The sequence below is a fragment of the Mesocricetus auratus genome, unplaced genomic scaffold (assembly GCF_017639785.1).
Source record: "Mesocricetus auratus isolate SY011 unplaced genomic scaffold, BCM_Maur_2.0 Super-Scaffold_100010, whole genome shotgun sequence".
NCBI lineage: Eukaryota > Metazoa > Chordata > Mammalia > Rodentia > Cricetidae > Mesocricetus > Mesocricetus auratus.
Window position 1 is genome coordinate 65,799,290 of NW_024429194.1, and position 25,914 is coordinate 65,825,203.

The following is a 25,914-nucleotide window of genomic DNA, read 5'->3' on the forward strand; positions in this document are numbered from 1 at the left end:
AAATTAATATATTTGAGCCGGGCGTTGGTGGCGCATGCCTTTAATCCCAGCACTTGGGAGGCAGAGGCAGGCGGATCTCTGTGAGTTCGAGGCCAGCCTGGTCTACAAGAGCTAGTTCCAGGACAGCCTCCAAAGCCACAGAGAAACCCTGTCTCGAAAAAACCAAAAAAAAAAAAAAGAAATTAATATATTTGTCTCAATCCCTAAGATATAAGGTACATAGCATCACTCCCAGGGAGTTGCCCAATGTTGTTTTTGATGATTCTTTATGGGACTACTCTGGCTATTTTTTTACGGTATATTTTTACTTTATATGTGTTGGTGTTTTACCTGCCTTCATGTTTATGCGAAGGTGTCAGATCCCCTGGAACTGGAATCACAGACAATTGTGAGCCGTCATGTGGGTGCTGGGAATTGAACCTGGGTCCTCTGGAAGAGCAGTTGGCGCTCTTAACCTTGGAGTCATTTCTCTAGCCCCCCCCCCCTTACTCTTGACTAAAGCACTGCCCTGTGTTAGTGTCTCAGGCTGTCACAGAAAGGCAGGATTCGAGAAGAGTCACTTTTCAGTAAGCCTGTTTAATTTTCCTGCTTGGCTCACCTGATCTGGACTGACTCTTCAGATTGAGCAAGCACTGAAAAAAGGGATCATCTAAAATTTCAGATAAGAATAATTGAAGCCAAGCCTGTCCTGGGAATGGCCAACTGTGAAACTAAGAAGGCTCATGTTTGGAAGGATCTTGATTAAAATTATTAAGGACATGGACTGGGGTCAGGAGGTTCTGTCTTTAGAAGAAACAGCCTTCCCAAAATAATGTAGACTTCTCTGCTTCAACACTGAAGGAGACCTTTTCTTTTAGCTTTCTTTTCCTCTAAGACAGGGTTTTCCTGGCTGTCCTGGAACTCAGATCTTCCTGCCTTAGATTACATTTAGGTGCATGCCACCTCCTCAGGGTGACTAGCTGCTTTGTCTGTGTCCCCTGTGCTGTGCGGTACACTGTGTGGCATACCTGAGGGCAGCAAACACAACAGTTTAATAGTGCAAAGATTAAAGAAGAAATAAACTGCCGAGAGAAAAACCTGTGTGGACAGCCTCAGCAACTCTCACTTTCCATCCTTCTCTAATCAACTACATTTCCTTGCACTTCCATCTTACATTTGAAATTATTGACATTATTTGTTTTTCTGGCAATTTCTCTTACTGTGTGTTTAAAAAAACCTGTTGGAAAAACTCCACTGAGCTTTGTTTGTCCTTACATTGAGTTAATTATCAATGGAAGTAGAGGATGACAAATGAGGCTGTTTGGGATCGAGGTGGAGGCAAGCTGAGATTAGAGCTGGCAACTGTATAATTTAAAGGCAGGTGAAGGATTAGAAAGGCCTTTGGCTGATCTTTAAGACCTACAAAATTTAGGTCAAAGTGAGTTTTTAAAAGATATAAGCGGTAGTTTATATTTAAATAAGATATGTGAGACTACCACAATTATATATCGAACAAGCTAATTTGGGTTTCCTTTTTAAGAAGTTCTTTTTACATTAAATTATCTCCCGTGTGTGTGTGTGTACACATGTGGAGGTCAGAGAGCCACATTTGGGGTTAATTCTCTCCTTCTACCGTGTGGGTTCCGGGACTAGACTTGGGTCATCAGGCTTGGAGACAAGCGCCATTACCTGCTGAGCAATCTTTCCCAGCCCTGACTGGAGAGAGCTCTACCCCTAAGCTACATGCCATCCCTGACCCTCTCTTTTACTGGTGACTTAACAGAAATAAGTTGACCCTGCAGCTCCTATATACCAAGGCCACTTTTCTGTTGTGTCTGTGTGGGTAGCCATCTTGTTCCCAGCCTCCTCTCTGAGCCTCAGGTTCTTCCGATACTCAGCAACTTAAATCCACTTGGACAATGTTATTTCTGTGTGTGTTATTGTAAGAATTAAATACATTTAGATCCTGCAATCCCGGGAATAGGAGGGAGATCACAAGTTAAAGGTCCTTCTGGGCTGTGCTCAGCCAGGCCTACAGAGTGAAGCTGTGTCGAAGAAACAAATAGGAAAACAAAACAGTTGGTATGAAACTGTGATCACCGTACTCAGGAGGCAGAGGTAGGAGAATTAGCAATTTTGAGTTTCAGGCTGACCCAGGGTGGTAAAGAACCCCTGAACAGTCAGGGAAGTAACCTGACTTAAAAAAAAAAATGTTCAGTAGATATTAGGTATCTGGAAGTTTGTTTGTTTTGAGACAGGCTCTCAAGTAGCCCAGTCTGACCTCGAATTGGAAGAATAGCTAGATGACTAAATTTTATTTGTTTATTTTGTGTCTGTAGGGGTGGGGGCACACATTATCAAATGCCGCACACAGTGTGTGTGTGTGTGTGTGTGTGTGTGTGTGTGTGTGTGTGTGTGTGTGTGTGTGTGTAGACAGCTTTGTGACGTCACCTCTCTCCCCTCACCCTTAGGGGGATTCCAGGAATTTCTGGGCTTGTGTCTTCAGGCCACGAGCACCCTGTGTTACCCACTCGGCCATCCCAAAGGCCGCTGACATTTCTGAACCCCCAGCCACTGTCTCCCAGGTGCTGGGATTACAGGTGTGTGCCTCCATGCCTGGTTTTATACGGGACTAGTGATGGAAACCATGGTTTTGTGCAGGACAATGCAGGTACTCTATCGTCTAAACTGTACCTCAACCCCAAATGTTAGGTGTTTGTACTGTCATGCAGCCGCCATTTTTATTAAACACTTAGTTTAGCAATGAGCTAAACTAAGAATTTTCTTAATGGCACGCAGAGGTAGACGCATAGCTACCTGAACCGACAGGACCTCTTAGCAGAACTGTAGACCAGGTTGGGGCTTCTGGCCATTATCATAGAAGGCTGCCTCAGAATACCCTAGACACCAGAGGTGTGATTCTCAACATGTCCTTAGCCCTTAGGAATTAGTGCCTGTGAGACTTTTAAATCTGGATTCTCTCACTTTTTCTGTTTTTTTGAAACAAGGTCTCACTCCAGAGTCCAGGCTAGCTAGAACTTGCAACAATCCTCCTGCCTTAGCCTCTTGAATACTGGAGTGACAGGTGAAGATTATGAGGTCTGCCTAGTTCTACTCCTTTAATTTTTATTTATTTATTTATATTTTGTTTATTTATTTGGGGGAGAGCAACTTGTGGGGGCCAATTCCTCCGTTTCACCATGTGAATCCAAGGAATTGAACACAGGTCATCAGGGCTTAGCAGCAAGCAGCTTTACCGCTAAAACATCTCCAGGACCCTGATCCTAAAACTGCCCACCTGGGTGACACTGAGAAAATTGCTTCCCTTCTCTGAACCTGTGTATTCCTCTATCAGATGATAGATGATGTTGTAAACACTGAGTGAGTGAGAGCAAGTAGAATAATGAGCCAATATGTGTAAAGTATGTGACATATGGCTAGCATTCAGGAACTGATCCTCAGGCTTAGAAAGCTGCAGTGACTTGGCAGAGACATAATCTCCCCAGGTAGGTTTCTCCCTGCTCCGGAAGCAAAGCCAAAACTAACTCCCAAATCTCTTTTGCCCTGGAATCCCATAGGACCCATTTCAGAATCATGTTTGGACTCCCTGTGAGAGATTCCGCTATAGTGCAGTGAGCGTCCTTGCATATTTTGTAATTCCAGCATGGGGAAGGCTAGCGGAGCAGGATCAAGAGTTTAAGGCCTGGAGGCAGCAGTGGTACCAGTAACACACACCTCTAATCCCAGCACTCAGGAGGCAGAGGCAGCACTCTTGAGTTCAAGGACAGCCAAGGCAGAGAGGCCTTGTCTCAAAGACAAGGAAAAGAGTTTGAGGCCAGCCTGGATCACATAGTGAGAGCCTGTCTCTGAGACAGTATTTGGATGGCCCTGCCTGAGTGGGAAGCGCTAAACTCCCTGGAAGAGGGAGTACCTTCTCTTAAGGCTGGGAGGCCATATAGTACCAGCCAGGCTTCTCACTGGACTGGGCACGAGAGGGAATATTAATGAGCAGTAAGATGTGGGATGTGGGTACTCTACAGAGACAAGGTTCTCATCTGTGCAGTCAAGCGCCGTTTATGCTTGCAAAGAATATTAATGAGGTCTGGATAAGAATCAGACACCAGGAAAGGACAGCTGCTGGGAGAGACAGTTCAATTGTATGAGGAGTTGCATGTGATATTCAGACAGTCCTCATGCAATTTAAAAGCGTAATTAAGTTGTAGAGATAATAAACAATTTATAAATGACATTTAAAAAATAAATGCCATTGAGATGGCTCAGCTGGTAAAAGAGCACATTCTACAAGCCTTGATGATCTGAATTTGATTATCAGAATTCATGGTGGAAGGAAGGAGGAAACCTGATTCCCAAAAGTTGTCCTCTGACCTCCAGATGTATGCCATAGCATAGGCATGCCCATCAAACACACACACACACACACACACACACACACACACACACACACACACACACATACACACAGACACTCACACACACACACACACAGACACTCACACACACACACACACACACACACCACACACACACACACAGACACTCACACACACACACACACACACCACACACACAGACACTCACACACACACACACACAGACACTCACACACACACACACACACACACCACACACACACACACACACACAGAGAGAGAGAGACAGAGACAGAGAGACAGAGACAGAGAGACAGAGGGGGAGAGAATTTTAAAATAGGCAGTGGTAGTACACACCTTTAATCCCAGTGCTCAGGAGGCAGAGGCAGGCAGATATCTGTGAGTTCGAGACCAGCCTGGTCTACAGAAGTAGTTCCAGGACAGCCTCCAAAGCCACAGAGAAATCCTGTCTGGAAAAAACAACAACAACAACAACAAAAAAAACCTTTTAAGTTGAGAGTCAGGCGTGGTGGCAAATGCCTATAATCACAACATCCAGGAAGCAGGCAACTTTGAACCCAGCCTGACCTACAGAGTGTGTTCCTGGCCAGACAAGTGAGACCCTGTCTCAAAAGAACAAAAAACCCAACAAAACAAAACAGACCTTTTATGCTGATTTGGGTGCGCTGGTGGAACATGTCTATAATCTAGCACTCAGGAGGCAAAGGACAGCATGGGCCACATAGTAAGACCTTTGCACCCCCTCCCCCATGCACAATAAAAACTTGGGTTTGGGAGATGGTTCAGTTATCGAAGTGCCTGCTGCATAAGTGTGATGATGGGAGGTTAGTTGTCAGTGTCTACAAAAAAGCTGGACGTGGTGGCTTTCATGTAACTGTAGCATCCAGTGTGGGGGCAGGCAACGGAGTTCTCAAACTCTGAACTCTCTCTTTAACCCCCTGTTTTTTAACACAAAGTCTTGCTATATAAATTAGACTGGTCCAAACCAGTAATCCTCCCTCCTTGCCTTCTAAGTGTTAGACTTACCTACACCTGCTGCTATGCCCAGATTGTGAGCAATAATAATAATAGCATCTATTATTATTACTATTTTATTTTATTGTTTTGTTTTTTTGAAGCAGGGTCTCACTAATTAGCCTTAGCTGGTCTGAAACTTGCTTTGTAGATCAGGCTGGCCTTGAACTCACAGAGATCCGCCTGTCCACCTGCCTTTGCTTCCTGGGACTAAAGGAGTGCACCACCACTCCTGGATCTTTTTTGTTTTTTGTTTTTTGTTTTTTTTTTTTTTTAGTTTTTACGAGACAGGGTTTCTCTGTATTGTTTTGGAGGCTGTCGGTCCAGCCCGGCCTCGAACTCACAGAGATCCGCCTGCCTCTGCCTCCCGAGTGCTGGGATTAAAGGCGTGCGTCACCAACGCCTGGCCCACTCCTGGATCTTATATTGTTTTGTGTTTGTTTTTTGTTTTGTTTTTCTGAGCTGAGTCTTATTCTATAACCCAGGATGGCCTGGAATTTACGGCAATCCTCCTGCCTCATCTTCCTAAGTGTTGAGATTACAGGCATGAGCTACTATTCATACACTTTTTTTTTTCTGAGACAAAAGGGTTTCTTTGTGTAGCTTTTGTAGACCAGACTGACCTCAGACTCACAGACGTCCGTCTGCTTCTGCCTCCCCAGTAATGGGATTAAAGGTGTGTGCCTCCACCACCTAGCTTCATACAAAATTCTCAATAAAGATTTATTTTATTTTAAATTGTGTATGTGTGCAAGTGTGCTTGAATGTGTGTGTGTGTGTGTGTGCTCCAGCATGTACATGTGCCCATGGAGGCAAGGAGATCATGTTCTGTCCCCTGGAACTAGAGTTACATATGGTTGTAACTCAACATGTGGTGCTGGGAGTTGAACCTGGGCCCTCCACAAGATCAGTCAGTGCTCTAACCTATGAGCCATCTCTCTGGTCCCTGTTATGAATTACTTTTTTTTTTAAGATTTATTTTTTTAAAACACATACACAGTGTTCTGCCTACATGCCAGAAGAGGGCATCAGATTGAATTGTAGAAGGTTGTGAGCCACCATGTGGTTGCTGGGAATTGAATTCAGGACCCCTGGAAGAGCAGTCAGTTCTCTTAACCTTTGAGCCATCTCTCCAGCCCATGAATTACTTTTAACTAGAGTCTTATAATAGACACAGATCTTATGTAGAAATTAAGCTAAGACCTAACCCTTACTGTTTATTGTATGTGACTTAGCCATTGTGGTATAAAGAGATGTCAGGGACCTCAAGCTGTGTGCTATCCCCTTTTCTGCACTTATCTCTTCGTATGTTTGACCACTCTGTGGGTAAGTTATCATCTCGACCTTACATAGAGGAAGGGTTGCCATGAGCCAGGTAAACAATGGACTCAGAGTGGGAAGCAGCTGGTGTTTCGGTCATCTGGTTCTGCCTCCTGGTAACCGTGGTGAGAAGGTGGTGATGCGTACCCTGAGGGGAGGGCCCCTCAGTCATCACTGATACCTGGTGACTTTCAAACAATAGTTTATATTTTGTTTTTGTTGCTGGGATTTTGTTGCTCATCATACATATGTTCTACTATTGACCCACCTCCAAGTCCTACAACTATAATTTTTAAAATTAGAGTTTATTAAAACATACTTTACACATGTAACTCATCCACTTAAGTATCCCATTTGGTGGTTTTAATCTACTCACACAGCTGTGCAGCCATAACCTTTTACATTTTGTCACCTCCCAGGAAAACCCCATACCGTAAGCCGCCCTGTTTTGTTTTTTCCCAATGAGACAAGCACTAGTCCATTTTCCAGCTTTAGAGGTTTAGCTATTTGGACCTTTCCTGTATATGGAATCATACACCATGTGGTTTTGTGTAGGAGTGAACCCCACAAAGCTATCCGCCCATGAGGGCGGGGACATGTAAATGGACACAGGTAGATATAAAAGGAAGTGAAAGAAAAAGGAACCTCCCCTTTTCTCCTGGAAGCCAGCCAGGCTTCTAACTCCTGGTTTGTGCGACTCTCTCTCTCTCTCTCTCTCTCTCTCTCTGGTAAATAAATATATTGTTTTCCTATAGCATTAACTATCATTAATAGTCTTGTGTAAATTGTTTCCCAGAGTCTATCTGTGCTGTAGCATATATCAGGGCTTCATCCCTTTTCATGGCAGTATACTATTTCATGGCATGGATACACCACATCCTGTTTCTGCAGTGATCACTACGTGGGCATTTGGATTATGTCCAGTTTTTGATTATTGTGATTAATGTTGCTGTGAATTGCCCTGTATGTGTATGTGGGTTTTTATTTGGTCAGTCAGTTGATTGATTGATTCATTAATTCATTGATTTAGACAGGGCTAGCCTCCAACTCACAATGCTGTGTAGGCAGACTCCAAAGTAACTATAAAGAGGCTTAATATTAATTATAAATGCTCAGCCAATAGCTCAGGCTTGCTATTAGCTAACTCTTACATTTTCAGTTAACCCATATTTCTCATCTCTGCTTTGTCATGTGGCTTGGTACCTTTTCTCGGTACAGCATGTCCATCTTGCTTCTCTCTGCATCTGGCTGAGACTACTCTCTCTCCTCCCTTCTTTCTCCCAGCATTCTCAGTTTGGCTCTCCCGCCTAACCGTATCCTGTTCAGCTACTGGCCGATCAGCTTCTTTATTAAACCAATCACAGCAACATATACAGTGCAAAGGAATATTCCACAGTGCTGCTATCTCAGCCTTCTGAGTGCTAGAATTGCAGACGTGCACCATCATAACCAGCTTTATTTGTGTTTTTAATTGACATATAACCGTGCATATTTGTTAGGTATGGGTGACATGGTAACTTGACATATGGATACATTATCTTGAATATTTATATACATGTGTGTACATGGATTCCCTTATATACTTGTATGTGAACACACATAGGGGAAGCCTTGCCGAATCAGTTCTGTATTTAGTCTTCTGAGGAACTGGTGTTCTTTTCCGAAGTGACTGTCCCATTGTCTGTCCCCACCCACAATGCACAAGCATTCTGGCTGTTTGCCTCCCCCCCCCCCCCAGCACTTCTTAGACTGCAGTTCCCGTCAGCACAGGAAGAGAAAGTTCGTCTTCCTACCCATTTCACACGCACACACGTGAATAGCTCAACAAGCGCTTTGTAAGTACGTTCACCTATAGTATGATGAAACACGGCGGTGTTTCTGCTTCATTCTGTTCCTTATTAAAACAAACAGATGGATTGTGGCTGTAACTCAGAGAGCGAGCTTGCCTTTCTCACTGAGTTACTGAACATAGAGCATACTGGGAGCTCTGGGCTCAATATCCAGCTCTGCAAAAACAAAAACAAGGGCAAATCACACTGGTTGTGACTCCTGAAACTGATTTTGAAACTTGCTAATTGTGCCCTGGAGTAAGGAAAACACTAGACTATTGTGAGCCTCTTCATCTTACACAAGAGGGAGGGTAAGGCTCAGACAGGTGTCTTCCTGGGGTCACTTGGCTAATTAGTGGCAGAGCCAAGATTAGAGTCCACGCCTGTTGTCTTCTTGATTTAATTTTTAAATTGTAATTAAAGTCTGTTCCAGCGGTAATGAAGATTATTCTGGCTTTCAAGGCACATCATAGGGCATGCCCCTGAGTACTTCCTGAGTCTCTGTTTTGTAGTCTTTGCAATCGCTGGTACCATGGGGTCCTATGGGTTTGGCTTACGTAGCATTGGATAAATGCATCCGAGAGCTTGAGAAATGGGCCAGGAGAACACTGATTTTACAGTGCTGCTCATAACGATTGATATTTAGATGATCAGTTCTTGTAAGCTCAAGTTTGAAGCGCTCATCCACAGGAAAATATGAGTAGCCAAAAAGCACACAGCACTTTGACAGGCGTTGCCGTTAGGCTCCATGATTGTGGCTTGCCTATGAAACACATCATCCCCGACTGGACCTGACGGTGTGTCAGGAGGTCACAGACCGAATCACCGCATCACTTCCTAGTTTAATTGAATTTTGCTTTATTTTGCAGTGCTGGGGATGGAGCACAGGGCTTTACACATACCAGCAAGCACTCTACCACTGGGCTATGGCCCAGCCCCTAACGTGTTGTTGTTAACCCTTTCAGAACTGTAGCCTGTGGCTAGCCTGGCTCCTCACTGTCTCAATGTAAGCACAAAGCTGGCCTGGGCTGTCCAGGTGTTGAGGAAGGACTGTCTTGTCCTTTCACTTTTGTGTATTTTTTCCCCTTGCCATCCCTCCCTCCCCCAAGTGCTGGGGACTGAACCCAAGGTGTCACAAGTGCTCTATTGCTAAACCACTCACCTTTTAAAAATGAGTATTTTGCTGGGCAGTGATGGCCCCCAACTTTAATCCCAGCACTCAAGAGGCTGAGGCAGGCAGATCTCTGTGAGTTCAAGGCCAGCCTCCAAAACAATACAGAGAAACCCTGTCTCGAAAAACCAAAAATAAATAAATAAAAGATTTGTTTTATGAATACTTGAAAAGTATTCTGTGAGTATGGGTGCTTCTCCTGCATCTGTACAGTGCCCCCAGAAGCTAGAAGCTAGGAAAGGGTGTAGGGTCCCCTGGGACTAGAGTTGCAGGTGACTGTGAGCCGCCATGTGGATGCTGGGGTGGAATCGGTCCTGTGAAAGATCAGCCTGAGCTTTTAACCACTGAGCCGTCACTCCAGCCCTGTAGTTTTATTATTTTTAAAATTGTGTATTTGCATGTGTTTGTGTATAAGTACTGTTCGCTGAGTACAGGTGCCTGGCGGGGCCAGAGACTTCAGGTTCCTGTAGCTGGGGTTGCAGCAGCCTGACACGGGTGCTGGTAGCAGAGTCCGGACAGGTCCTCTGCAAAGGCCTCTAACCACTGGCCCATCTCTCCAGCCCTTTTGCTTTCTTTTAAGACAGGCTGTCATGAAGCCCATGCCAACCTTGCTTTGCTGCCAAGGCTTGAGCTCCCAGTCCTGCCTCCATGCCCAGAATGCCCGAGTTACAGCCGTGTGTCAGCACACCTGGATACTGTTGTGTTTCTTTCTGAAGAGTCATTTTAAGTTAAATGGCAAACCAATGAGATGAAAATAAAGCTAATTTTCATCTGCAAAATGATTTTGTGCTGTCTAGACCAGGAAGTTCTAGGTGACATTGGGCAGATTCACTGTGTCTTAACTTAAGGCTACTTCTTCTTGTTGGAATAGATGGCTCCCTGTCCCAGGCTGGCTTCAAATGCCTGATGGGCCCCCTGAGAACTGGAATCACCCGGTGTTTCACTGTGACAGCTCTCCCCCTGAGAACTGGAATCACCCGGTGTTTCACTGTGACAGCTCTCCCCCTGAGAACTGGAATCACCCGGTGTTTCACTGTGACAGCTCTCCCCCTGAGAACTGGAATCACCCGGTGTTTCACTGTGACAGCTCTCCGGGTGCTTTGTTTTGTTCGCTATCGTGTTTGCTTGTGCACCGGGACAGGGGCTGGAGCGGCTGGCAGTCCGTCAGCCTTCCTCAGCCTCCAAGTGCAAGGATTGTAGCCATGTGCCACCACACTGGCTCAGGTTACTTTTAAAGGACAGATTTCTGGGTGACAATAGAGTATTCAAAGTGGACAACATGGGAGTATTCTAGGATGCCCCTTTCCCATTTTCTAGGAGTTCTTATCCTTCTCCAGCCCTTAGTTCTGTTGTCCAGCCTCTAATGGGGGAACCGTGGATGCTAGAATCATTGCTAGGTTCTGTTTAAAGGTCTCCCCGGGCTCTTCTCCAACTTGATGAATCATGGGAAAGGACTTGAGAAGTCAGTATTTTAAACACGTTTCCTAGGTGATTCTTGTGTATACTTAAGTTTATGACCTACTGAATTAAAACTTCTTTTCCCTTTTATTTCTCATCTTAATTCCTCTTGGTTTCTCAGATTCCGCTCAGGCTTTGTTATCTGTTGAGCTGTAGTTATTCGTTAGCATTTGTAAGGAGACACCTGAGTTATGTCAACAGCGCTGACTGAACAATCTGAGTTCAGGCTAAAGACATTTTTGCTGTTGTATTCAGTGGTTTCTCATAGTTTGCAGTGATTTATTTTGCAATAAACAAACATCATGTTCAATTTTCTTTTCCCTGAAGTCATTATACAAATAACCTGCTTCAACAAATGACTTCAGAGCTTGAAGCCCTTTTCTTCATGGTCATGGTGACTGAGCTAGAACCTCTAATTCTAGCACCTGGGAGGAGGACGCGGGAGGGCTAGGGAAACACTTAGCCTCGGCTATAAGGCCAGCTTAAACTATATGAGACTGTCTCAAACAAAACAAAACACCCAAACCAGAAGATGGAGAGACGGCTCAGAGATTGATAGCACTGTGTGTTCCGGAAGACCTGGGTTCTGTCTCAAACAAAACAAAACACCCAAACTTAGAGGATGGAGAGATGGCTCAGAGGTTGATAGCACTGTGTGTTCCAGAAGACCTGGATTTGGTTCCCTGCTCCTACACAGTAGCTTACAACTGTCTGTAACTCCAGTCCTATGAGATCTGATGCCTTCTTCTAGCCTCCTCAGGCATTGCATACACATGGTGTACATACATGCAGACAAGACACTCATACATATAACATAAAAATAAACCTTTAAAAAATTTTTGGTGGTGGCACATTCCTTTAACCCCAGAATTTGGGAGGCAGAGGCAAGGGGGATCTCTGTGAGTTTGAGGCCAGCCTGGTCTACTGAGTGAGTTCCAGGACAGGCTCCAAAGCTACAGAGAAACCCTGTCTCGAATAAACAGAAAAATTTTTAATCAAAACAAAACAACAATGTATCATATGGTGTGATTAATGTTAGGGACTGGTCTTATTGTTCTTTGAGACCTGGAGGACCTCCTGGGACTGGGGAAGGAGATCTATGGAAGAGTGCTTGGCAGTGACCCCAAAGTGCTGAATTGTATCCTTAGCACTGCAAGGAACCTTCTAGCTGAGGCTTGAGGTGTTGGGAAGGGATCTGGGAAAAAGGGTCCTCTAAGTTAGAACAAGGACTGAAGTGTTTCCCCTGGAAGAGTGGCATTGTATGTATGGGAGAAGCTTCTCAGAAAGGCCTGAGGTCAAGATGTGAGTTGGAGGGGCTGGAGAGATGGTTCAGGAGTTAAGAGCACTGGCTGCTCTTCCAGAGGTCCTGAGTTCAAGTCCCAGCAACCACATGGTGGCTCACAACTGTCTGTAACTCCATTTCCAGGGAACCTGACACCCTCACACAGACATATATGCAGGAAAAACACCAGCACACATAAAGATAAATAAATCTTTAAACAGAAAAAAAAAATGTGAATAGGGTCTTCCTGACGATGAGAGGAAGCCAAGAGGGCTTTATGCAGGCCTTTTCCTTTAGTCACCAGCCAGCTCCCAAGTCATGGCTTGGAGACTTAATGTTAGCTTTGAGTGCTTGACCTAGCTTAGGCTCATTTCTTTTAACTTAAACTAACCTGTTTCTCTTTATCTACCTTTTGCCTTGGAGCTTCTGTATCGTACTTTCGCTGCTTTCATGTCTGTATGGCTGACTGGCTTCTGGTCCCAGGCATGTCCCTCCTTGTTCTCTCCTTCTCTTCTCATTCCTCTCAAACCCAGATCTTTCCTATTTATTTTCTCTTCCTGCCAGCCCTACCCCTCCTTCCCCGCCTAGCTATTGGCCATTCGGGTTTTTATTAGACCAATCAGGTGCCTTGGGAAGGCCAGGTGACACATACAACACATCTTTATATAGTTAAACACACATCCTTACATCATTAAGCAAATGCAGCATGAACAAATGTAAGGCATCTTTACACACTTAAAGTAATGTTCCACAGGGTAAACAAATGTAACGCATCTTTGCCTAGCTAAAGTCATATTCCACAGCATGGTAAGTAGTGTTATACACACTTGCTGTTTAGTAACTTGTCACATTCTTTTTTTTTTTTCTAAGACTGTTTCTGTATGTATCCCTGGCTGTCCTGGACCTTGATTTGTAGACCAGGCTGGCCTCAAACTCACAGAGATTTGCCTGCCTCTGCCTCCCGAGTGCTGGGATTAAAGGCGTGCACCGCGGCCACTACCCAGCTGTGGTCTTTGTTTTGACTGTAAGATCTGTTCAGTGATCGTCAGGAAATGCCTGGGAACGGAGCAAGGCTAGAGCAATGGATGGAAGATGACAAAGTGAAGCATGTGAGGGCTGTAGTTTGACTGTGCTATAGGAGCAAAGTGACGGTGAGAGGAAAAAAACTGGAGATTTAAAGTAAAAGAAAACAACTTAAAAACCTACGTACGAGGTCAGATACGTACTTATAGATATAGACACACACTCCTTAGAAATAGCTCACCTCTTAGGTAGAAAACCAGGGACAGAAGTGTGTGGGGCTTGTGGGGAAGATAACTTGTCTTATTGGGACCTGGGCCTTTGCCCAGCATGTTCGAGGCCCTGGGCTCACTCTCTAGCAGAGGGTCGAGAGGTGGAGGAAAGATCTAGCTGGAAGGGAGAGACGCTTATTCTCCCCAGTGGAGGCAGAAGGAGGAAAGACTGAGAGTGCTTGCTGGCTTCCGTATTTTATCCCTAGCTTGGCAATGTGTGACTCAGTCACGGAGTGTAAGCAGTGCAGACTGCGCAGAGAGTGTAACCTTACTCCTTGAGATCCTCCGGTTAGCAGCTCCACAAGTGTGAGTGCGTCTCAGTTGCACAACCACTTTTCTCCACAAAATGTCCATAAAAGGAGATGAAAGAGGGATCACAAGCTCCTGTAGTGACTCTGTCCTGATGCAAATATCTATATCCTCGTTGACTCTGGGAATTGGCGGTACAATTATCCCATTGTCTAGGTACATATTTCTGCAGACAGCTGGCTGAAGCTGTTCCAACAACTGTGGCAGTAACTAGCCCGACATGCCTATAGACTTGTCTGTCATGCTTCTGAATAAGAAAAGACTGAGCCTTTTGTGTATGCTAAGTGAAGCTTCTTGTTTGTTGTTTATAGGATTACTAGGCTGTCCTCAAACTCACGATCCTCCTGTCTCTTCCTGTCTCTACCTTCTGCAAGGGCCTGTAATACCTGGCTTCAAGTTACTAAGTTTTCTTTCCTTCTTTTCTTTTTTTCATATGATTTGCATGTATGTCAAGAGTTTGAATAAGGACGGGAGAGATGGTTCAGTAATCATATATATATATATATATATATATATATATATATATATATATATATATATGTTTCCTTCAACCCTTGCACATAACCACCCACTAATCCAGCAATTGTTCCTCACTGGTAGAATAATATCCAGAAGCCTGAAAATGAGACTCTTCTCAGAAAGATTGGGTAGCTGAGGAACAGCACCACATCTTTAATGCAGGCGCACAAAAGCTGACTCCCTGATACAGTGGACAGTGTAACCCTGCTGGCCAGGGTTAACTAGGCTTCTCTCAGGAAGAGCGATAATTACCTCTGATGCGTATCGCTGTGAGAAAAAACAGCTGTCCCTTGAACTCTGGGACTCTGGATGCTCCCGTCCCTTTACATGGGTAGTGTAGTGGTTACATCTATTCTGTGTGTGTGCTCCATCCTGTCCCTAGCCTAGTGACATCTTATGGCGTCTGATAGTGCAGAAGTTGCGCTGTATTTGCTGGTCACAATATAATGACCCAAGTCTGTGAATTCGGTGCATCACTTCTCTTTGTTTCTATTTTTTTGGTGGTTTCTTGTTTTATTTGAGATGGGTCTGGCTGGCCTTAAACTCATGACAGTGCCCTGGCCTCAGCCTCCTGAGTTCTGAGGATACAGGCATGCACTAACATACCCTGCCATAAATGCAACTTTTTGAAAATATTTTTGGTTCTCAGTTGGTTTATTCTACCCATGCAGAATCCAGGTGTGTGGGGAGCAATCTGTGGTTGTCGCTGTTGCTTTTAACACATTTTAATTACGCCTATGGGTGTTTGTGTCTGCATGCATGTGTACCACAGCACAGCTGTGGAAGGCAGGGGTCAAATGGCGGGAGGGAGTCAGTTCTCACCTTGTAATGTGTGAGACCTGGGGCTTAAACTCAGGTTTTCAGGCCTGCTAGCAAGCAACACTGCTCACTGAGCTATCATGCTGGCCCGATATTCTTACTGAAAAATAGTATGTGCAAGTTTGCAGCTAGGTGGTCCAGGAATGAATTGAGGTGATCACTCTTCTTAGTGATCAACTTCTTATCTTGGCTAGAAGTAGTTATTTTAACCATCATTTTAACTTTTGGTATAAAGAAAATGGAATTTGTTTTCCCTGCTTCCCACATCACCATGGGGACACTGGGGCTGCAGATGCACACTACTACTCCCATTTTCCATTCCCACACTTGCTACCATAAAACTTGGATTAAGTGCAGATTTCTCTTTTCTTCTTTCTCCTAAGCCAAGGTTTTACGTATCCCTGGCTAGTGTCAAGCTCATATATGACCTTGAATTTCTGGTCCTCCTACCCCTCCTCAAGTGCTAGGGTTACGGGTGAGTGCCTCCATGCCTGGTTGTGTGCAGTGCTAGAGGTAGGACTCAGGGCTTCGTACACAGCAGTACTTACATCCCAGCACAGACTGGATTGTTTTGTGATAGGGCCTCACTCTGTAACCCAGGCTGGCCTGGAACTTGCAGTGATCCTCCTGCCTCAGCATCTACACCACCATACCCAACTAAAATAAGTTTATCACATGGTGCTTATGTATTACTTGCCTCTTCAGAAACTGTGCTCCACCGCAGGCTGCAGTGCACAGGAGAGTTCTGAAGTTATAAAGGTGAATATTAGAGCTGAGGGGAATCTTTATTTGCTTTAAAGGTCGTACATATGAATATTAGACTCCACTTCTGTTCACTCATTGGCCAGTTCTTGCCACTGCTGGAGTACGGCCCAAATTCCTCGGCGTGGTTTTCACAACTCTTCCCTATCTGCCTAGAACCTCATTTCCTCGGATGCGAACGCCCCCCTTCCCACCTCAGATGCGCTTTCCCCCTTCTGCCCTCACTTTCAAATTCTTTCCATTCTGCGAATCCCAAGCCAAGCGAATGTCTTTTCCTCCCACTGAGCCTGAGGTATGCGATGCCTCCAACCACATCCTCGCCTTGCGCGGTAATTGTGTGGATGTCAGCAGAGGCAGTCCATGGGGGCGGGGAAGGGGGCTCTCTGTTCATCTACCAAGTGCAGTCTACTCACTGCTTGAGTGTGTTTCTCCTAACCTTAGACAGCTGAGGGCTACAAATTCCCTTGGCATTTTGGACAGAAATAATCAATACCATGAATTTGAACTTGGGAATTGCTTTTTAAAAAAAACTTTATTATTTCTAATTCCCCAAATGATATGTCTAGGCATGGTGGCACATGCTTGTCATCTTAGCACTTGGAAAGCTGAAGCAGGAAGATTGTGAGTTTGAGGCCAGCCAGAGAGCTACCTAGCCAGACCCTGATATAAGAATGCCTAGGAGAGCTGCTGCTGGGGGGGGGTGGAGGTGGTGGTGGTGGTGTGTGTATTTTACACAGTATCTTATTATATTGCCCAAGCAAGTCTCAAACATTCCTGCCTCAGCCTTCAGTAGACGTGTATTGCATGCATCTGGTTCTGTTTCTCTTTTGTGAATAGCTTTGAGAACATACTTTATTTTTTTCCTCTTTTATCCATAATTGACAACAGTTGTAGTTGTACCACATTGGAAGCATATTTTTTCCAAATGTTGTCTTAAAGTGTTGGTCAGCATTCCCTAGATTTGGCTTGAAGGGGCTGCCGTCTTGATGTCAGTTGCGTATCACTCCTGTGCCTGTTCTCGTTAGAGAAAATGCCCATGACGCTTGATGAGTCTGTCAGCTACGAGCTGCGGTGCAGTTACACACGGGTGTCTCATAAGGCATTTGGTATATTCAGGTTAAATCACATGAGTAGCATTACTATTCTGTCCAGAAAGAGGGGATACTTTTAAAGCTCTCACATTTACCAGTGGCTTATTCTGCATGAGTGTCATTTCCTCTTCATCTTATTCATCCCATTGCTACAAATAAGAAAATCTAAGTTTGAGGGAAAAGGCAAATAAAAAAAAAACATAAGCCTTAAGTGGTAAGAACAATTGTATTTGGTTGAATGTACCCACCTCCCATGCCAAAGCTCCTTAGCATTACTGTGTATGATGCTACCTTCCAAGGTGAGAATTAAATCGCTGAACATGAAACCCTTCTTTTCAGAGGAGGCTTTTGTTGGAAGGACAGAGCACTGCGCAGTGGGGAAGTGATGTCATCTCAGAAGGGTTTCTGCCGTCTGCCTTGTATCCTGAGGCTTCCAGAACGCTCATTCCAGTGTAACGCACTGTGCTGTTGCCCAGGCTGTCAAGGGCAATTCTGATGGATACATTCTGCAAACCAGTTCTTCTCTGGGGTTGTCAAGAGAACAGTTCTTTACTCTGTATTTTTTTCCCTATTCAAATAGGAGGTGTTGAGTTGTTTCTGACCTCACCTCTTCTGTACAAAGGTTGTAACTCCTTTGGTAATTACTAGGGCAAGAAAACCCAACCACCAGCTTAGCGGGTAGAGACTGAGTGATGTCAAGGGTACCCTTTGTATGTTCTACAGCTTCAAGGAATTCCAGAAGAGAATGTTAAGTGTAGGGGATTTATCCTCTGAATTTAAGTGTATCATACTTTCCCTGGTTGTTAGAAGGCTTTATAATTACAAGAGTCAATGCTATTATATTATACTTAAAATTTTCTGCACAGTGTTAAGTATGCCTAATGTTTAAAATATATTATCTCTGTAACTCTACCATAAAATCCTAGAAAGACAAATGTTATCCTTGGTTTTCATCTGAAGATACTAAAACTAGAGAGATGACTTAATTTAAGACACTTTCTGCAGTTCTGTACCTGTATATGGTGTATTGTGATCCTGTTCACCCCCATTTCCTTTACGTATCCCTGGGCTCCCACTGGTCCTCTGCTTCTCCCCAACCAGTTCCTCTCCTGTTTTATGTCTTATTTCTTGATCCATCAATTTGTTTGGTCAATTGTGTCAGGAAGGGGCGTGTGCGTGCCATGGCCTGCTTGTGGTGGGCAGAGGACAACTTTGGGGAGTTCTTTCTCTCCTTCCCCCATGTAGGTCCTGGGGTGGCACTCAGATTGTCAGGCTTGGTGGCACTGCATCATCTCAACAGTGTCATGTCCTGTCTTTTCTGTGTAGGTCTCGTGCAGGCACCCACAGCTGCTGCATGTTCATGATTGCAGTAGCCATTTCATGCCCAGAGGACAGCATTTGATGGCACTGTAGTCTGTCCTCTGGCTCTTACATCCTTCCTCCTCTCCTACAGCATTCCCTAGAGTTTGGAGGGTGCAATGCATCTGTCCAGTTTAAGGCTGAGAGCTACGCTGGTAGTCACTTAAGCTCAGCACTTTGACAAGCCTTTGTACTGACCGCTGCCCACTGTAAAACAACGCTTCTCTGACCCAGACTGAGACCAGTACTGGTCTGTGGTATTTGTCTCCTTGGCCATTTAGCAACACATCAGTAATGCATTCCCTCCAGAGCCATAGGCTTTTGCCCAAGTTTATAATGCCAGATAAGAATTAATCCTATTGGAAAGTGATTGATTAAACCCCACCCTCTCCCCACTTCCAAACAGCCTTTCCCTTTTGTACAAGTGGACATATCTTGCCTGGTGGGTTGGTATTGTACTATAACTTGATAGGACAGTTGATAACATTTCTCTCCAGTGGCCTGCATAGCCCCCTCCAGGACTGTGACTGCAGCCAGCAGGGAGGAAGCTTCCAGCTCAGTTTGAGCTTGATTTCTGTTTCCTGCATCCAAGCTGTACGGTTATCTTCAACAATTGGGTCTTACCATCTAATTCTAGTGGTGAACCAAGGACAGTGTTTTGGGTGCTCCTCGGATCTCCCTAACCATTACTTCTAGGGAGGGACCCTGTACCTAGCAGTGGAGTTTCATTAAAAAACCTATGGTTTCTTGGGGCTGGATAGTTAAGTGCAATTACTGCTCTTGTGGAGGTCCTGGGTTTGATTCTTAGCACCGACACAGCAGTTCACAAACGTCTGTAACTCTAGTTCTAGGGCATCTGATGCTTGTTCTGGCCTCCACGGTACCAGGCAAACGCATGTGCATAGACATACATGCAGGCAAAACACCCACTCATGTCGGCGGTGGTGGCGCACACCTTTAATCCCAGCACTCGGGAGGCAGAGGCAGGCAGATTTCTGAGTTCGAGGCCGGGCTGGTCCAACAGCCTCCAAAACAATACAGAGAAACCCTGTTTCATAAAACCAAAAAAAAAAAAAAAAAAAAAAAAAGCCAAAAAAAAAAAAAAAACAACCAAAAACCCCACTCATGCACATAAAGTAAAAATTAAAGACAAAGTGAAACAAAAACCCTATAGCTTCTGGGGCAGCATTACCCACCCATATAGGGTACCTCCACTCAAACTATTATTATATTTTTTTAGTTTGTAAAGTAGTAGGTTCCATTTTGGTTGGTGGTCCTCCTCACCCCCACATTCCCTCTCTCCCTGAAAACTTATCACCATTTAAACCTTTCTATCTATAGTAATCCTTTCTCTCTCTCTCTCTCTTTTTTTTTTTTTTTGTTTTGTTTTGTTTTCAAGACAGGGTTTCTCTGTATTGTTTTGGAGGCTGTCCTGGAACTCGCTCTGTAGACCAGGCTGGCCTCGAACTCAGAGAATTGCCTGCCTCTGCCTCCCGAGTGCTGGCATTAAAGGTGTGTGCCACCAACGCCTGCAGTAATCCTTTCTTTTACTTCTGAGTTACATGTGTTTTACTGTCACCCACTAAAAACTTCCCTCCACTATATCACTCTTTTCTTTTTAAGATTTATTTATTTATTATATATACAGTGCTCTGTCTGCATACATGCCTGCAGGCCAGACAAGAGCATCAGACCTCATTATAGATGGTTGTGAGCCATCATGTGGGTGCTGGGATCTGAACCCGGGTCTTCCTAAAGAGCAGCCAACACTCCCAACCTCTGAGCCATCTCTCCAGTCCCCCACTACAGCACTCTTATGGTCCCTTTCTTGCCTCCTGGCTGCTATAGATACTCACTCCAGCTTAAACACAGAAATCTAAAAATTCCAAGGGAGGGCCTTCCCATGAGAGGAAACAGAGTTTCTTTTTTCAGGGCCTGGGTTATCACATTCCATTTAATGATTTTTGTACCTAAGATGCCACCAATTTAGAACATTTTGTATCTGTTTGTCTTGGAGCTAGGCAAGCTCTCTACTGCCGAACTGTATCCCAGCCCCAGATATAACTTGTTCAAAGTAACAAACTTGCAATGCCATCAAAGCCTGCTTTGCTCTTTCTCTTATCCTATGTGGTGTCCTTAGCTCTCTCCAGATTAACAGTAGTCAGTGCTCCAGAGTACAGGGAGAGAAGGTAGGGAGAAACAGAGAGAGGAGGGAGGGAGGGAGGGAGGGAGGGAGGGAGGGAGGGAGGGAGGGAGGGAGGGAGGGAGGGAGGGAGGGAGGATGGACGGACGGATAGTGGACGAACGAATGGACAAAAAGCCATGTAGATGTAGGCAGAGCCTAGTTTGGGCTTGACTAGTGAGATGTTGATCACATCCCTCCTAGGATGTTATTCCAAAACAGGGAAGATTTCACTCTGAATGTGACTTTGGAACAGCCTAAGTTCAGAAAAAGGCGAACTGATATTTGCACAGTAGGGTCAGTGATAAAATGATAGAACTGAAAAGGCACCTAAGAGATCATCTGTTCTGACCTCCTTTTACAGGAAACTGCACCCCAAAGATACTGACTCTTTTGACCGAGGTAACACAAGCTTTGGAAAGCTGCAGAGGCGTGTGGCCTGCAGCATTGGGCTCTCTGGCTTGGCTCATTCTGCTGCCCATCCCCGAGTGCTGGGAATCCTGTCCTATGCTGAATAGTCTCCCTTTCTCTATCCCATAGGTTTTCCAGAGCCTGTAGACAAGATGGAATCCACTCCATTTAACAGACGACAGTGGACTTCCCTGTCATTAAGAGTAACAGCCAAAGAACTTTCTCTTGTCAACAAGAATAAGTCATCGACAATTGTGGAAATATTCTCCAAGTAAGTGCTGATCTTGGTCCAAAAGTACCATCTGTCTTCATAATTGGTGAAGCAATGTAAAATGGCTGCATTGAGTACCCCTGCATGTTAGGTACTGTAGAGAAAAAGAACGTTATCAATCAGAGGGTCCTTCCTCTGTCTTTGGATTTTTATTTAATCAAGGACAAGAAAATGGTGCAAAAAGATACTTATAAAATACCGAAGTATAAAGCAAACTGTTACCAAATCCAAAGGAATGTACGGAGGATCAGATGAGGGACGAGAGGGGAGTCTGTCATGGGCAGGGACCGTCAAGGAATGCGCTTTGTTTTGTTTGTTGATTCATTGGTTTGCTTGTTTCTATTGAGATGGGATCTCCTGCAGCCCAGGCTGGCCTTGCACATGCTTTTTAGCTGAGAAGGACTGTGCACTCTTAAACCCTCAGCCCCTGCCTCTCAAATGCTGCCATTAGGTGTGTGCCACCAAACCCAGCTCTGTTTTATTAGGTTTTTTTCCCTCCCCATTCTGTAGCCTGGATCTCACTAACATATCCCAGACTGGGTTTACACTCATGAACAAAACGCTTGCCTTCACCTCCTGAACGCTGGGTTTCGAGTTGTAATTAGGCCACCATGCCCTCTGGTGGGGGGGAAATGGTATCTTTTAGTTTTTCAATACTAAGGGTCAAACCCGGAGCCCTACACATGCTAGGTATGTGCTCCATCCCTGAGCTACATTCCCCACCTTCAAGAGTTTAAATAACATTGGAAATTCAGCTCATCATTATGCTTGTAGCATTTCAAGTGTGCGACAGGCAGTGGGGTTGAGCAGAGGAGGGTTTATTGAAACGCAGGCTGTCTTTGCTTTCACACTGAGCCAGCAGAGACCCTGGGTATAACAGACTGTTTCTCAAAAGTCTAAAACGTCTGGCCCCTTAAGAAAATGAGAAAATGTTTGCCAGCCAGGCTGTCCATAGTAGGTGCTGTTGCACGCAGTAAGTACTGCTGTACACAGTAGGTGCTGCACACAGGCTGAAGGGGTGGTCCATACACGTTAGCAAGCAGATGCGTTGATGATGGAGCTGAGTCAAGGACGGGGGACAGGCAGACTGGCCACACTAGTTCCTTATGACCAGGGAGCTACTGCACTTATGAGAAGAAAGGGTAAAGACATGGGGACAGTGACTCTAGGAGCTGTGTCTAGAATATAGTCAAACACCAACAGGAAGTCTCTGTGACGCACAGTGTCACCTTTGATGACAAATCCCAGCCAGGCAGTGGTGGCACATGCCTTTGATCCCAGCACTGGGGAGGCAGAGGCAGGCAGATCTCTGTGAGTTCAGTGAGTTAGAGGCCAGCCTGGTCTACAAAGGGAGTTCCAGGACAGGCTCTAAAGCTACAGAGAGGCCCTGTGAAAAGAAAAGAAGAGAAAAGAAAAGAGAAAGAGAAAAAGAAAGGTAATGCAGGCTGTCACCTGGGATCTCAGCTGCAGTCATGGTTGGAACACCTACGCATGGCCAGTTCATGTGACTCTTCAGCTTGGATGCTGGGTTCCCACAGCAAGCATCCAGAAAGGAGGGGAGCTACAAGGTACTGCTTTGCCTGCTCGTGACCTTAGCACGATCGAGTTTGCCATATTCTTAGATGTGAGTCATGAAGGCTGGCTCATACTCCACAGGAAGAAGGTGTGCAGTTTGGCTCATCTTCTGGTGGGAGGAATGTCAAAGATATTTTGAACCTTTTTTGTTTATTTGTTTGTTTTTTCTGAGACAGGGGTTCTCTGTATTGTTTTGGAGGCTGTCGGTCCAGCCTGGCCTCGAACTCACAGAGATCCGCCTGCCTCTGCCTCCCGAGTGTTGGGATTAAAGGTGTTTGCTGCCGCCATCACCACTGCCACTACTACCACCACCACCACTACCACCACCACCATCCAGCTTGAACCTGTCTTAAACTATCTTCTGTAGGGCCCCCTGGTCTTTCTAAAGAATCTACTTTTGTGTATCTGCAATGGGGCCCAACTACCTCAGGCCCCCTTTGTTGAGACAGTCTCTTCCAGCTCAGCCTGGCCTTGAACTTGTTACATAGCTGAGGATAAACCTTGAACTCCTGTCTCCACTTCCTGACCCAACTGCTCCTCCCTGTTTTTAGGAAGAGGCTAAGCAATCACTGATAGTAGAGGAGGTGGACTTGGGAAATGAGACTTGAATATGGAGCAGAGTGAGTGAGGGGAGGTGTGTGGAGCCTGGATGTGACAGAGGGAATAGGGAGGCAAGCAATCCTTCATGGCAAAAACCAGAACAGGAAGGGGCCGGTGTAATTTGGTTAGGCCAGGTGGTAGGCTCCAGTGCTGCTGCAGTTAGGGCATAGTTAGATTAACAGCAAAATGCAGTGGAAAGTTTCCATGCAAGGAGACTGACACGATGAGACTTGTGCATCCCAAAGATGCTTCTGGCAGCAGCGTGGAAGGTTTATTAGAAAGGTCAGAGATGGGTAACACGGAGGCAACGCATAGGGCTTTCGTGGGGACCCAAGTGAAAGCTGTAGGGGTGGGGGGAGCAGGAATGGGAAGAAAGAAGGGATACGAGGCAGCTCGGAGCTGTGATTAATGGGCCTTAGGAACCCCCTAACCTGCAAGACACCGCCCCTCGTTCTTACCCTTCTACCCACCTCGGCCCCACCTGAGGGACACTCGGCTTTCTCACGACTTGCAGTTCTGTGCCGCCTGCTTTCTGCGTCCCTGAAATACCCTGGAACCAGGAGTTGCAGTTGCTGCTCTCCCGTCCTTTCTCGTGTGTGGTTCCCAAGTCCTAAGCCTGAGCTTCGAGGCCGGCACCTCTTCCTGAGTTGCAGGCAGCCTCCCCTCGCTCTCCTGCAGTAGCGTGCCGAGCTCTCCTGGCCTTGAGCAGAGTCCCTAGCTTCCGTTGTCACTTCCTTTTTGCTGTTCCTCACCGAGAGAATGCCAGCTCCAACGATTCCTCTAGCAGTGAGCCCGTGGTCCACATCATTGACGCGATGCTTTACTTCCTGATGTCTTTATCTTCTCTGCGTCCCAAGCCCGTCTCCATGCCCCTGCCTCCATCTCCTAGCAATGGTTACCCAAAACCCTTCTCAGCAAGGACGTGCCCTCCAGTTAGAGCCTCTCCTGCCGCTTTCTGAGGCTGAGTCCCTCTGTCCTTTCTGACTGTGGTCTGACTGTGAGATGCCCTCTTCCTGCACGCTGTGCTTGGGGCCTGCCAGGTGGCTCCCCCTGTACAGGGCAGTGGGGTCTCACTGGCACTCCGCTTATTTCTAGCTGGGAATCTCTCCAAGCTCTTGTCTCCTTGGTACCCTCCTCACCCCATCCCTTTCCTATCTAGGCAGTTCTCATGAGGATTTGACACACATTAGAAAACCCGAAAAGTCCATTCTTGTCCTGGTAGCTTTTTTCTAATTGTTATTTTGTGTGAATGAGTGTTTCACCAGAATTTTTGTGTTGCATGCATGCCTTGTGTCCTTGGAGGCTTCTAATCCCCTGGACCTGGAGTTATGGATGGTTGTGAGCCACCATGGAAATGCTAAGAACCAAACCAGGGTCTTCTGCAGGGACAGGAAGTTCTTAGCCCATGCTCCCCCCTTTTTTTGGGGGGGGGACACAGTTTTCCTGTGTGGCCCCGCAGCTGCCCTAGAAATTGGTTGTGTAGGCCAGGCTCAGAGAGATCCATCTGCCTCTGCCTCCCTAGTGTTGGGATTGATGGTCTTCTCAGTTCTGCAGAAAGGCCCTTAAAGGTCACTTGACCTTCTCCATAGACTAGTAGGTTAACTATATTTTCTGTATGAAGGTTGTAAGAACAAATTGCACAGATAAAAAGTTGTAAATCCCCAACCCATTTAATCACAACCAACTTACCAGGCTTTTGCTGTATGTGTGTAGGGGGAAAGGGGTACTCTGGGGATTGGATATGTCGGATGCTTGCTAACTAAGCATGCACTCTTGGTAGAAATACACAGTATTTCTAACCCTCACAAAAGCTGCGTGGGAGGGGCATTATCCCTGTTCTGTAGTTGAGAAAACCTGCTTGAGTTAATATTTGAGTTTGTCAGCTTAGTGTTTTCCCCTGGGGCGTTTATCTTAACATGTTGGACTGGTTTTGAAAGGTGAGTGGAGCTTTATTTGGTGGGCTAGGTGTTAGGATTCAAGCATTATTGTGCCCTGCCCCCTGTCACCTGGCAGGATGCACTCAGGTAGAACCTGGTCAGCCCAGGGTTCCATTGATGCTATGTCACTATGTCATTGTCACTGTCGTCACTACATAGTCTGCACATAGGTGCAAAGGACCCTTTAAAATACCCCCCCCCCATTTCTGCTCTCTTTCCAGCTGTTTCCCTGGGGCAGAGAGGGCTTTTCCTGTCTCTCCCTTCTCTTCTGTCCTCTCTGTCTCTCCTCTTTTCTCTGTCTTTGTCCCCTCCCTTCCCTTTC

General features: G+C 45.6%; 1 protein-coding gene across 2 annotated transcripts in view; it reads left to right on the forward strand.

Moving 5' to 3' along the window:
* The window catches only part of Lima1 (LIM domain and actin binding 1), a 96,338-nt gene that overhangs the window by 12,097 nt on the left and 58,327 nt on the right, over positions 1 to 25,914 (forward strand). For both annotated transcript variants that reach the window (XM_005067237.4, XM_040753825.1), the window contains exon 2: positions 21,339 to 21,480. In XM_005067237.4, the coding sequence (XP_005067294.1) occupies positions 21,362 to 21,480 (119 nt within the window). In that variant the 5' untranslated portion in view covers positions 21,339 to 21,361. The remainder of the gene's footprint in view (positions 1 to 21,338; positions 21,481 to 25,914) is intronic.